General features: G+C 49.1%; 2 protein-coding genes across 10 annotated transcripts in view; one reads left to right on the forward strand and one right to left on the reverse strand.

Moving 5' to 3' along the window:
• Nucleotides 1-1,606, reverse strand: part of NCAPD3 (non-SMC condensin II complex subunit D3) — a 147,981-nt gene extending 146,375 nt beyond the window's left edge. For 2 of the 4 annotated variants that reach the window (XM_049857643.1, XM_049857645.1), the window contains exon 1: nt 1,413-1,605. In XM_049857643.1, coding sequence (XP_049713600.1) covers nt 1,413-1,473 — 61 coding nt within the window. In that variant the 5' untranslated portion in view covers nt 1,474-1,605. Of the gene's footprint in view, nt 1-1,412 lie in introns of all 4 variants that reach the window. The other 2 variants (XM_049857642.1, XM_049857646.1) reach the window with 2 other exon arrangements.
• Nucleotides 1,607-2,119: 513 nt separating this feature from the next.
• The window catches only part of VPS26B (VPS26 retromer complex component B), a 33,464-nt gene continuing 22,580 nt past the window's right edge, over nt 2,120-13,003 (forward strand). For all 6 annotated transcript variants that reach the window (XM_049856533.1, XM_049856535.1, XM_049856531.1 and 3 more), the window contains exon 1: nt 2,120-2,887. In XM_049856533.1, coding sequence (XP_049712490.1) covers nt 2,665-2,887 — 223 coding nt within the window. In that variant the 5' untranslated portion in view covers nt 2,120-2,664. The remainder of the gene's footprint in view (nt 2,888-13,003) is intronic.

Raw genomic sequence — 13,003 nt, forward strand, 5'->3', positions numbered from 1 at the left:
AGTGTTTAGAATAAAATAGTTACAACACAGAGTTTCAATGTGGAGATTGAGAATGATTAGTAGCATTTATTCAACAGTTATTATGTGTGAGGTTAATCTTCATAAGAACCCTATGAAGTAGATATCATAATCATCATTTGACAGATAAAGAAACAGCAAGGTTAGGAAGCTTGCCCAGTGATACACAGACACTACGTGGTAGAGACAAGACCCCAAAGTTATAGTTTTGGAAAAGCTGACTGGAGTACTCAGTGAAGGTTCTTTGACACAGCACACCAAGAATTTGGTCATTTACTTAAGAAACAAAGGAGACACATTAAAAATTTAAAGCCTTGACACATTCAAAGTGCTATCAAAAGTGATCCTGACCGAGGTGTGACTGTGGGCTGAAAGATAAAGCATCCAAACGCAGCTCGGATGCTACACCAATTATCCAGAGATTCTAACGAGGGCTTGAACCTGGAGAGTGGGATCAAGGATGGAGCAGGGGGCCCACGAGAGACGTTTCTAAGGGTAGGACAAGGGGTCGTGGGTATGAAAGGTGCAGGAGGAGCCACAACGCTCAGGTCTGTGGACTGGCTGGTGCCTTTCACTGGCTCATTTAGTCTTTAATGGGCTCCCTGGTCCGTTCCTAATGCCACTATCCAGGTTCAAACCCTCATTAGAGCCTATCTGGATAACTGCGGGAGCATACTAGCTGCTGGTGAGTTCCAGCTGCCAACATTTCAGTTAGCAGCTCTGGGCTAACTGCAAGGTCAGCCGGTTAGAGCCCACCAGCCACTCTGCAGGAGAAAGATGTGGCAGTGACAGACTTGGAAGCCCTATGGGGTAGCTAGGAGTTGGCAATGGATTTTATTAGCTGGCTGTGGGACACCAGATTTAAAACGCATGTCTAGATGGTAAAGAAGGGTTCCTTTCCATTTATGTCACGTTTGAGGTGCCTGAGATGTTGCGTTGAGCATATGAACATGAAGTTCAAGAAAGAAATCTGACTTAAGAAATAGATTTGCTATTTAAAACCAAAAAAATAAATGAGGTTGCCCGAAGACTTGTAGCATCAGAAGGGGAAGACAGAGAAAACAGATGCAAAGAAGGACTAAAAGAGATGCACCGACACAGCTCTTTTATTTTAAACGGTCACATTACTGGGCTGAGTCTACTCCACCCCGGGACTGGCACAAACCCGGGGACACCAGAGACCGCCAGAGAGCCGAGCCCGCCCCATCTCCTCACACACTCTCATTCACACCAGGCCGGGGACGAGCCTGACCCCTGAGAGACACAGACAGACAAATAGACACAGAGACACACGGACACCCAGGCCGGGCCCAGGCACGGTCCGAGGCCCTACGCTGTGAGAAGCGCCGCTCACCCCAACCCCTACCCCGTGACCCGCGGCTCCGTCGGCTCACCCAGGCTGAGAGTCAAAGGACACCAGGGCTGCAGACTGGCCCACAGGCTCTGCAGTGCCATGGCCTCCGCGACGCAACGCGCCTTCCGGGGAGTCAACTTCGGAGCTCGCTCCCGCGCGCGCTCCCTGACTTTCGTGCTAACCAATCAGAGCACAGGGGATTTCCCCACCAGCCAATCATCGCGGCCAAACCAAGATTTGTTCCATTGACCAATCACCTGGGTCTTCTGCCGCCTGAGCGAAAACGGGGCGCGCACGGACTCACACTGAGTGAATGTCTAATGGCTGGTTTTTAGTTTTCCCTCCAACGTTCTAACATATGCACGCCTAATACCGTCCTTACCGCCTCGCTTTCCTTAAATAAGAAGGGAGTTAAAGAAAATTTGAAACGGGATACTTCCTGTAGTAACCAACTTTTACACCCTCTCAAGCAACATTTCGCCTGCTTGATAAAGAGCTACCTTTACCCCGTTCCCACAAGGGACGTTGTACATGGGTGATAGTTAAACGAGGAATTAAAACGATAAGGGACGAGCCACGGCGAGAACTCAGAAAACATCTGCAGTCCTCGTCTCGTCAGTCGCCGGCCCAGAAAGAGGCCATGTCAAGTAAGGGTGGGGCTGGCGCAGGTCTGCCACTGCGCACGCGCACTGCGCGCACTCCCTGACAGCCTCCCTGAGCAGGGCCGTGCGCATGCGCCGGCGCCCCAGTGTCCGTGGTCCGAGGGCACCCCAGCTCGCCGGGCCGTCATCCCTTGCCGCGCAGCCGCTGGAGCACGGCGCTACGCCGCCCTGCCCGGAGCCGGGAGGCTTGTCCTGTTGCCTGGCCCTGAGCCCCGCCCAGCGGGCGCAGCGGCGACGCCTTCGAGCTCCGCACTGCCGCGCAACTCCGCGTGTGAGACGCCCCGCCGCGGGGCCAGCGTCGTTGTGCGGACGCCGGTGCGGCCGCCGGCTGCTCTGGGCTGCAGGGGCAGGCGGCCCTCGGGAGCGCCTCCGTGGTGCTGCGTCCAGCCTCGGTCGTTCCAGCCTCTCCCCGCGCGCCGCAGCCGACCTCCCTGCGCCCGACGGGCCAGCGCCCTAGCCGGGCGGGCGCGCAGAGCCGGGCTGCCGTTCGGCCCGCTGGAGCCCGAGCCAGCGTCCGACCCTCGGGTCCCCCCAAAAGCAGCGCCCACCTGGGGAGGAGGAGGAGGAGGAGACGGGAGGAGGAGCGGGCCCTACTGACCCTGGCCCCAGCCCTTCCCTGCCGGCGGTGCGATGAGCTTCTTCGGCTTTGGACAGAGCGTGGAGGTGGAGATCCTGCTGAGCGATGCGGAGAGCAGGAAGCGGGCCGAGCACAAGACGGAGGACGGCAAGAAGGAGAAGTATTTCCTCTTCTACGACGGGGAGACGGTCTCCGGAAAGGTGAGCCTCGTGCTCAAGAACCCCAACAAGCGGCTGGAGCATCAGGGCATCAAGATCGAGTTCATCGGGCAGATCGGTGAGTGGGACGCCTGGAGAGGAAAGTAGCTGGGCCAGCACCGAGTGGGGGCGGAGGGGTGGCTCGAGGCCCAACCCCGAGGCCTGTCAGAGCCTCTTGTCGGCTGCATGCTGAGGCCTGGGCCCCGCTACGAGTCCCGCTCGTGCTGACTCCCTGCGTGACTGCCATTCTTGCCAGATGTGACAGCGCACTGAGGAGGTGGAATGATTGAAGATGAGAGGGTTCGTCCCGCGAAGGCCCTCGCGCAGTGGGTGCTTGCCCCTTGAGTACCCAGGTTGTCTCTTCCACATGCTAAGCTCAGCTCGGGCTGCAGGTGGACTTGTTACGGGAGATGACCTTTTTAATGCTGATCTTCCCACCATATGGAAGGCTAGGGCAGTCAGACCCAGACTCAGAGGGTCCTCTGCTCCACTAAGTTGCACTCCCACCCACGCCTTCTTCCTTTTAGATGTGGGTATGCACTGCCCATCAGCTCCTCTCCTGTCTCATCTTTACGCTTGTCTCATCTTCACGTTTTAAGAAAGAAGACCTGTAATCTTCAACCCCAGTCTTATTACCTTAGCTTGCATTTTTTAAGACTTCCTTGTTAGAATGCTGGTTTGCAGTTGATTAAATTTTCTCCTTAAAGATGAAGAAATGACATGTCTAAAACCACAGTTAAATGATCAAAATTTCTCAGTGCTCTAATAGTCTTTAAACCTTGCTATTAGCTATTAGAGCTAGACAATAAAAAGAAGTAACAGGAGAGAAGATTTGGGGAGCTGCCAGTCAGGACTGAGTTGTCTCTAGTTCTAAGACTATTCAGAGTGTTGTGTTTACTGAAATCCTCAGGTACTTCTGAAATGAGTTGGTCAGGGGTAGATTCAAGTAAATACTGTGTAGGCTAAACACTGCTGGTAGAAAACACCATACCACACTGCATGTGTAACTGTTTTTAGTACCTTCCAGGGGAAGCTTGCTGAATACTCTCTCAGATTCTGAGAGCTCAGTAAAGAATTTGTTATTCCCCATTTACAGAGGCGGGGGACACTGAGCCACAGGTAGGAGGAACCCCAGAAAAGGAGCCCTATGTCCTGGTTCTGCAGTCCAGTGGTCACTCTGAAGCATCGCGCCTCTGCTCCTTAAGAAAATGAAGCCAGGTTGTAGACTGGCTAATCCTATGGGAATTTATTTGGCTGTTATTTTAAAGCCAGAATACAAGCGGCCTTTCACTGTACCAGAGTCCCTGGGTGGTGCAAACAGTTAAGCACTCCATTACTAACCAAAAGGTTGGTGGTTCAAACCCACACAGAAGCACCTTGGAAGAAAGGTCTGACAACCTGCTTCAAAAAGCCACAGCCTTGAAAACCTTGTGGAACACTTCTACCCTACATACATAGGGTCGCCATGGTTTGGTTTTGGGTTTTTTTTTTTTTTTTTCACCGTACCAGAAAAGGGCTAGAGAGTGAGTTGCACACCCTCTGCTTTCGTGCTTCTGGCTCTGACAGGGTCAATGGCAGGGCTTCACAACAGCACTGTGGACATGTCGGGCCCCATAATCCTCTCTTGTCACGGGATCTTTCATGGCATCCCTGGCCTCCACCTACTAGGTACCAGTGGCATCTCCCAGTCATGACAGCCACAAGTGTCTCCAGACATTGCCAAACGTTCTCCTCTGTTATGGATTGAATTGTGTCCCCAAAAAATATGTGTCAAGTTGGCTAGGCCATGATTCCCAGTATTGTGTGGTTGTCCTCCATTTTGTGGTCTGATGTGATTAGCCTAAGCATTGTAAATCCTAATCTCTGTAATGTTAATGAGGCGGAGTTGGAGGCAGTTACATTAATGAGGCAAGACTCCATCTACGGGATTAGGTTGTACCTTGAGTCAATCTGTGGAGATATAAAAGAGAAGCAAGCAGAGAGGAGAGGGACCTCATGCCACCAAGAAAGAGGAGCCGGGAGTGGAGCATGTCGTTTGGACCCGGGGTCCCTGCACTGAGAAATTCCTAGACCCAGAGAAAGGTTCATGGCAAGGACCTTCCCCCAGAGCCGACAGAGAGAGAAAGCATTCCCCTGGAGCTGGCACCCTGAGTTCAGACCTCTAGCCTCCTAAACTGTGAGAGAATAAATTTTTGTTTGTTAAAGCCATCCGCTTGTGATATTTCTGTTATACTCGTTGCTGTTGAGTCACCTCCGACTCATAGTGACCCTATAGGACAGAGTAGATCTGCCCCATAGGGTTTCCAGGAAGCGGCTGGTAGATTCTTACTGCCAACCCTTTGGTTAGCAACAGAGCTCTTCACCACTACGCCACCAGAGCCGCATTTCTGTTATACCAGCACTGATAATTAAGACATACTCCAGTGGGGAGGGTCAACTTGTCCCTGGTAAAGAATGCTCGGTAGATGGAATGAATCCAAAGCATTTTAAATGTGAAGCATATTGTATGAAATAGTCACGAGGCCCTTGCCTACTTAGAGTAAATATTTTCAAGTACTATTTTAAAGTACTTGCGTGGCTTCTTTGGTTCCATAAAAGAAAGTATAAACAGACAAGTTTGTACATATACCATCATTCTCAGCTGGTGCTTCACCAGTGTATGAGAGGGAACCTAGAAGCCCCGCCTCAGAAAGGATTAAATTAGCTGTTCTGGGAGGGGCGATGTAACTGCCTTCCCTAGTCTGTGCGAAAGGTAGCTGAGGAGGCTGCCTGCTCTACCTGCCTTGCCTGTTCTAACTCCTTGAGTCCCAAGACATCCCTGCTGAGTTTCTTTAGAACTTCTGATGCTTCCAGTGAAAGCTCTTCCTGGACCCTGAGCACTCTAGCCTGAGCTGACCCCATGTGGCTTTGGGGGAGCCCTTGCCCCTCTGGACCTCAGCTTTCTCACCTGTAAAGCACAGGTAATAGAGTCACCAGTTGTGAGAATGTTGAACACATCAGGGGATCATGCTTTGAGCCCCCACACCATGGTTCTTAGTTGTTTTCGAGTCAGTTCCGACTCCTGGCAGCCTCACGTGTGTCAGAGTAGAACAGTGCTCCCTAGGAATTTCAAAAGTACGTCGCCGGACTCGTCTTCCCAGGCATCTCTGGGTGAGTTAGAACCGCCAACCTTTCAGGTAGTGGTTGAGTGCTTAACCATTTGTGCCACCTAGGGACTCCTGAGCCCCTATAGAGGGTTCTTGATAAAAATTAATGGAGACAGTGATATTTCCAAGTTCAAGTTACAAATTTTTTTTTTTTTTTAGCCAATTATTAGTCATTGGCTTACTGTTCTTCCCCCTGTATCCCTTATCCCCCTCCCAAAAAGTAAGATTGCCACGCTTATTTATAGGGAGTGTGTCTGTGGTGTGTTTAGAGCAGTCCCAGCTGCATGGTTTGTTATACAGTTGAGTCTCAATTATCCAGGGTTATACTAGGGGGTAAACCCCGTGAGTGTCAGAGTAGAACTGTGCTCCATAGGGTTTTCAAGGGCTGATCTTTTGGAAAGAGATAACCAGAACTTTCTTCTCAGGCACCTCTGGGTGAACTCGAACTGCCGAGCTTTCAGTTAGCAGCTGTGTTAACTGTTTGCATCACCCAGGAACTCCACACGAGGGAGTAGTATTAGAATAAAACAGAATAATGGCGAATGTGCTGCTGTTTATTTGGCTCGAAGACGCATTGCTTGATCAAGGGCAAGGATTCAGAATAGTCTTTCTAGTTATGTTTAACTCACACATGTTTGGTGTAAGGAGGAGTCTGCGTTCCTAAAACGTATACATTAGCTGATGATAAAGAGGTATCAGTCTATCTGGGAACACACAGTGACTTTTCTTAGCTTCTTCTGTTCCTAGTCTTCTGTCCTGGTTTCCCCGAAGAAGAAGCGAGGGGTGGAGTATTTGCATCTCTATGAGCTGACCTCAGGCACAAGAGTAAGCCTAGAGAGTAACTTTGCTGAAGTTGTGGTTGTGTGGTTTTCTCCTTCATTGCCTTCTTTTGACTATGCATGAAGTAATCTGACAACCAGAAGTGGGTGGAACTTCTGTCAAGTTGAGTGATGTGTGAAGGTGAGAAAGTTGATATTATCACGTTTGGTTCCCAGTTGATTTCTTCCTCATTGATTTCCATTATAAAATCATCTTTTGGGTCTCCTTCCTTCCTTTCCTTGCTTCCTTCCTTCCAGCATGGACTTTACTAAAGGTGAAGTGAGGGAGAGCTCTCCAGCTTGAAAATGAAGCATGTCACCTTTTTATCCTTACGATTAGTTTCTTTTTCCTCCTGATGAAAATGTCCCAACTGTGTTCACTAGAGGCCAAGCAGACTGGAGTTGCTTACATTGTATAACCTATAGTTTATAATAATACCAACTTTGCTAGGGTGTTGTGAGGATCAGAAATAGTATTATGAAGTGCAGTTCTTGGCACACACAGTAGGTAAAAGGAAATTAAGATGATAATGATTGTCATTTTCTCTTTCCTTGTTAAGCTTGTTCCATAAAGAAGTTTTTAGGGGCTTCTTGCTGTTAGTTGCCATCAAGTAATTCCGTCTCATGTGTGCAGAGTAGAACCTTCCATAGGATTTTCAGAAGCAGATTGCTAGGCCTGTCTTCCCAGGCATCTCTGGGTGAATTTCAACTGCCAACCTCTCAGCTAGTAGACCATTTAAAAATGTGACTTGTGCAATCAACCCTTGGTTCTTTTGTAGACTATCTGTGGGAGATGTTTGCCTCAGGTTACCCTCTGCTTTGGTCTGTCTTCTCCAGGAATATACTTGCCTTCCCACTATCTTCCCCAGGAATGCAGATAACCCAAGTAAAAGTCATTGAGAAAAAACTCTACATAGCTAATAACCATGCAGAGACAGCTGTCCATTATCTGTTGCATTGGATTACTTTGGACCCAGTTCCTCACAGTGACTTAGACCCTGATTGTCAAAGGCCCTGTCTAGATCTTGGTTATGGAGGTGGGCAAGAAGAGGTTCCCTGAGCTCTTCTCTCTTTGTAACTTCACCATCTACACCCGTGACTTCGTGTCTTCATATATTCTGATGACTCCCTAACTCTCTTTGGCCTGACCTGAACCCTCTTCTGAGTGTCACACCTGTTTCCAGCAGCCTGCCTAGACATCTCCACTCGATGCCCCACATGTAGCTCAGAGTCACATCCAGAACAGAGACCCCTGTCTCTGTTCTTCCATTCATTCCAGCCCCAGCCTTGCGTCTTCCTTGTTTTCTCCATATTGGCTGATGTCACCTGAGGGAGTCATCTTAGACTCTTCATTTTCCCTCTCCTACCTCCAACTGGTTTCTAAGTTTTAGTCCTTTCTAGCTCTCTGATATACGTTAAATCTAGCTTTTTCTCCATCCTGAATGGCACTGCCTTTATTACTTCTATTTGTAACAACCACCTACCTGGTCTTCCTGTTTTTGTTTTCTTCTTTCAGTCCATCTTCTGTCAGAGTGAACTTTCTAGAAGGCAGTTCTATCACTGTCAGTCCCTTCCTCAAAATTTTTCTCATGGACTCCCTGTTGGTTAAAGGGAAAAACTACAAACTGTGTAGCCAAAGCCTTCCAGAGCTGCCCCTGTCCACCTTCCCTGCCTCATCGCTCCCTAACCATTCACCATCACTGTGTGTCACTTCCTAAAAATGTCATATTCCTTATAGAATCTTGGAGCCGTGGTGGCACAGTGGTTAAGAGATTGGCCAGCAGTTCGAATCCACCAGCCACTCCTCGGAAACCCTATGGGTCAGTTCTACTCTGTCCTATAGGGTCGCTACAAGTCGGAATCAACTTAACGGCAGTGGGTTTTGTAGAATCTCAGTACTTGTCCTTTGTATGCACACATCTTTATGCAAGGTGTGCTCCTTCCCTAGCTCTTACGCATTTTCAAAGCATAGCAGACATCACACCCATGAGAAAGCCTTTCCTGACCCCCCCAGGCAGACTGAAGTACTGCCTCCACTCCTATTCCAGAGGCATCTTAAAGCTGGACATGACAAAGTCTTGACTTTTTTTTTTTTTCACTTTTCTGCCTCCCTCACTGAGCCCTGAACCCCTGAAAGCCATCATTGTATCCCTAGCTCTAATCTCAGTGCCTCACACATGACAGGTGCTCAGTAAACATTTGTTAGCTGCATACAGTAAACATTTGTTAACTGCATACGTTGGTCACATCTAAGAATTTGCAGAAGCTGTGGTCTGGGTTTTCCTCTCATGCCCTCCTGGACAAACGAGAGCTCTTTGAATGAAAGGAAGGGAGAGCGCGGATCCGTTATGTTGGCCACAGCTACGAGGCTAGGCTTCCTGCTTGTGTTTGTGGAGTGGGCAGTCGATACCCGAGGACAGCCCTTACCAGAGCCTGTCGCAAGTTTGGATGGCGCGTCCTGACTGCCACGCACCCCCTTGCACAGCAGCCTTGCTGAGGGAACTAGGATAAGGAGGCGTAAAATCTGAATGTCAGTTTACCTGCTTTTGCATCTTTCTTCCACCGCACTCTCTTAGACGAAGTTGGGGTTGTTTCTCTCTGGATGTAAGAAAATTAGGATTGTGAGACACGTGATCCCTTTCATCCTGCCGTGACTGCTCCGATGACGCAGTTTGATCATCGCCTTGAGAGTGTAAGATCTTACTTTTTCACCACAGTCAGACATGTTTTTCTAGTATCCTGGGTAGTTTTTAAGCCCAAACAGGATCCTCGCTGCACCCAACTTACTTTATTTGACGGCTTGGTCTGTGTTCAAGCAGCGCCAACAGATGTGCAGGGAGGTCATCTCCCCTGTCAGGTCCATGGATAGAAAGGCCTAAGGCCCAACCACTCTAGCAGCTGCCGTTGTTAGTTGTTGTGGAATCAGCCCCAACTCGTGCTGCTGTTGTTAGCTGCTGTCGAGTCAGGCCCTGACTCTTGGTGACCCCACGCACAACAGGATCAGACCGCCATGATCCATAAGATTTTCACGGGCTGATTTTTGGAAGTAGGTCACCAGGCCTTTCTTCCTAGTATGTGTTAGTCTGGAACCTCTGCTGAAACCTGTTCAGCATCCTAGCAACACACAAGCCTCCATTGGCAGACGGGTGGTGGCTGCACTTGAGGTGCATTGCCGGGAATCGACCCCTGGTTTCCCACATGGGGGAGAATAATTCCACCACTGAACCAGCACTGCCCTCCTTTGGCAGCTAGTGGCCCACATTTTTAAAAGATGTGATGTAATATATAAGGTGTCCTCTAGGAAGTGCTGTAAGGATTAGGAGGAGAGCCCACTTTTCAGCTGGAATCATTTGTGGAGCACTGATGTAGGATACAACGCAGAGCTGGGCAACCTTTGAGGCTAACAAGGTTAAATGAACCAAACGTGCCGAGAAGGTCACACTTGTAGAGGAGGGCAAACATGGACACCCCTGTGTCCCAAAGCCAAATACGTATTATCTGAATTTTTTTTTTTTTTTACCTTTAAAAGTAATGCTGGTGGATGTGTCTGAACCCATTAGCACTAATCGAGCCTATATTTTAAAAAAACCCAGAGACTTTGCCGTATTTTAATTCATTAACCCTTGAAATACTAAGGGAAAGGCACAGGAGAGGAAGTGGATTGGTTCTGGACTTTTTAATAAGTTGTTGGCAGGGCTCCAGGAGAGCTGCACCTAGCCATGAGGACAGCCCAGAAGTGGTGGATTTCCCACAGTCCAGGAGGTCGAGGGACATGTGGCAAGCAAGAATTTTGACTGGGTTACCAGCCAGGAAACAGTGGCTGGGGAAATCAGGATGAAGAGGAAGCTCCTTGGAGGGACTTCTGCTTTGCTGACTGATAGGCGTGAAGCCAGGACTGACCATGTTCCTGGTCCCTGGTAGGAGCAGAGTGCCTTTAATGGGACGATCTTGTGGTACAAAGCTTGCTCACTTGCAAAGCAGCAGTCACTTCTTAGCCGTTGGTAGCAATTTTCATCATGGAAACATCCTGAGTACAAAAGTTATTTCTTCCTGTTGGGCTGAGAAGGAAGCTAAATACAGGGAAGTTACCTTAACAACTCTCTCAGTTCCTACTTCCACTCTGAAGTACCTGGTCTCCAAGGGCTCTGACGCAAGGGAGACCTGCAGATGACTTGTAGTTGCAATTTTGGTATGGAATAGAGGCAGCTTATAGTCCCCTAAGGGCCCAAGCCGCTTGCTAGAATAGCCCTGTATTTTCTGTTTTAAAACATGTGAGAGGAACCCATACTTTATGGTAAATAGCAAAGTATGGCTGCCATGGCTGTCCCTTTGCCCCCCAGTGTTTTGCAAAAGCATCACAAATGGCCTGTAAATTATAAATTAAAAAGCCAAATCCACCCCACTTAGGCCACACACTGGCTACTCTTCCGTGGTGTCTGATGGAGGAGGTGGTACTAATATGTGGCTGAGGAAGTGTACTGGGGCCGGGGATGCTATTCCAATGCTGGCTGGGCTGCTCTGCCACAGGCCCGGTCCCCCGCCAGTCAGCAGACAGTTCCAGTTGTTGCTAGGGGCCTCCCCATGGGCAGACCGGTGGCCTGCATGCCCTCTGAATGCTTTTTCTGAACCTTCTCTATTGTGTTTATTTCTCATGTTGCCTTTGGGCGGTGTGATCAGATTTACATATTTTTCCACCCACTTCTTCCTTTCTTTCTCTTGACTCTGGGATTTCCCACTTACAGTGGGTAGACTCTGGGCCCTTGCTCAACCCACCTCTGTCCCCTGGAACTGTGGTCAGAGTTCCGTGCTTGGGGGCTGAGGCACCAGGGCCACAAGTTAAGGGATCATTCCCATGGGGAACCAGCACCTTCTCTACGGATTTACATGGGACAGACCAGAAGAGGTCCATGGAGGAGTCATCAGCACAAGGGCTGACTGCCCTGCTTTTCCTTACTTTTACTGGGGGGCACAGTTAACTGGATTTTAAAACTAATGATGGGTTACTCACCTTCCCCTACCCTACCTGCTCCCATGGTTTGGTACTGCCATCTCTGACTTAGCTGCATTGTGGATTATCATCACTACCCAGAATGTTGCCCACTGCTTCTGAAATCACTAGTGTTTGGGAGAGGAGGTGATCACCTGTAATATAAGATTGATCAAAGCAGGACTATATATGACAATCAGCCACAGTCTGTGTATGCAGAGTACTTACAAATTCAAACGGGAGCAGCATCTGATAGTTTGGGATTATCCATATAACTACTGCAGAGTGCCTCCCTGTGTGGGTAAAGGGAGTCCCTGAGGAACAGGTGTGCCAGGGCCAGCTCCTAGGTGAGCAGGGGTTTGGTCTCCTTCTGAGGATGGTTCTCCCCACAGTGCATGGCTGGACACTCTGTGGGCTCTGGGGCAGCAAAAGGTCTGGTGTCCTAGGCCTGAGAAGGCTGTGTTCCTAAGTGGGGCTCAGACTTCATGCTGTCAGGGGTGAACCCAGAGCCACTACACCTCCCCTTCTGCCCTCAGGCTCAGGTGTCCCTGAGAGATCTGTCCTGTGCCCTGGAGACAGCGAGAAACAGCCGAGCAGCTGTTGTCTTGGAGACTCCTCTCTGTAGACCTAACTTTTTCCCCACTAGCAACTGCTCTGCCATCTTTGCTTTCCCAGTTGGGCTGCCCTCCTACAGGTTGCAGCCCAGCACGTGGCATTAACCCAGAAATACCTGAGAGTGCTGTAGCCAGAACTGCAAGGTGCCATGTGCAGTCACACTCAATATTAAGTGTCCACCATTGCAGAACCAGGCACTAGGGTAGATGCCAGGAAGCCAGGATGTAGGCTTGATCTCTAAGAGGATTCTGTTCCAAAATGGAAAGGCACGTGTATAAGCAAGACGTAATATTTAAGTAGCCGAGTCAAACAGGCATTAAAGAAAATAGGACAAAGGGGTGCATGAATGTAGAATTAAAAATACCAGTACCGCTCAGCCATAGGAGAAATGAAGTCTTGAAAGATGCTACAGTATGGATGGAGCTTGAAGACATTATGCTGAGTGAAATAAGTCAGTCACAGAAAGACAAATATTGTATGACCTCGCTTATATAAAAAGACAAGAAAAGGCAAATGTATAGAGACCAGAGTTTATTAGTAGTTACCGGGCTTGGAAGGAGGGGTTAATGATGATGGAAGTAGGGTTGCACAGCTGATTATTGTAATTGTGTCAGTAAGTTGTACACCTG

Source organism: Elephas maximus, chromosome 17 (genome assembly GCF_024166365.1).
Source record: "Elephas maximus indicus isolate mEleMax1 chromosome 17, mEleMax1 primary haplotype, whole genome shotgun sequence".
Taxonomy (NCBI): Eukaryota; Metazoa; Chordata; class Mammalia; order Proboscidea; family Elephantidae; genus Elephas; species Elephas maximus.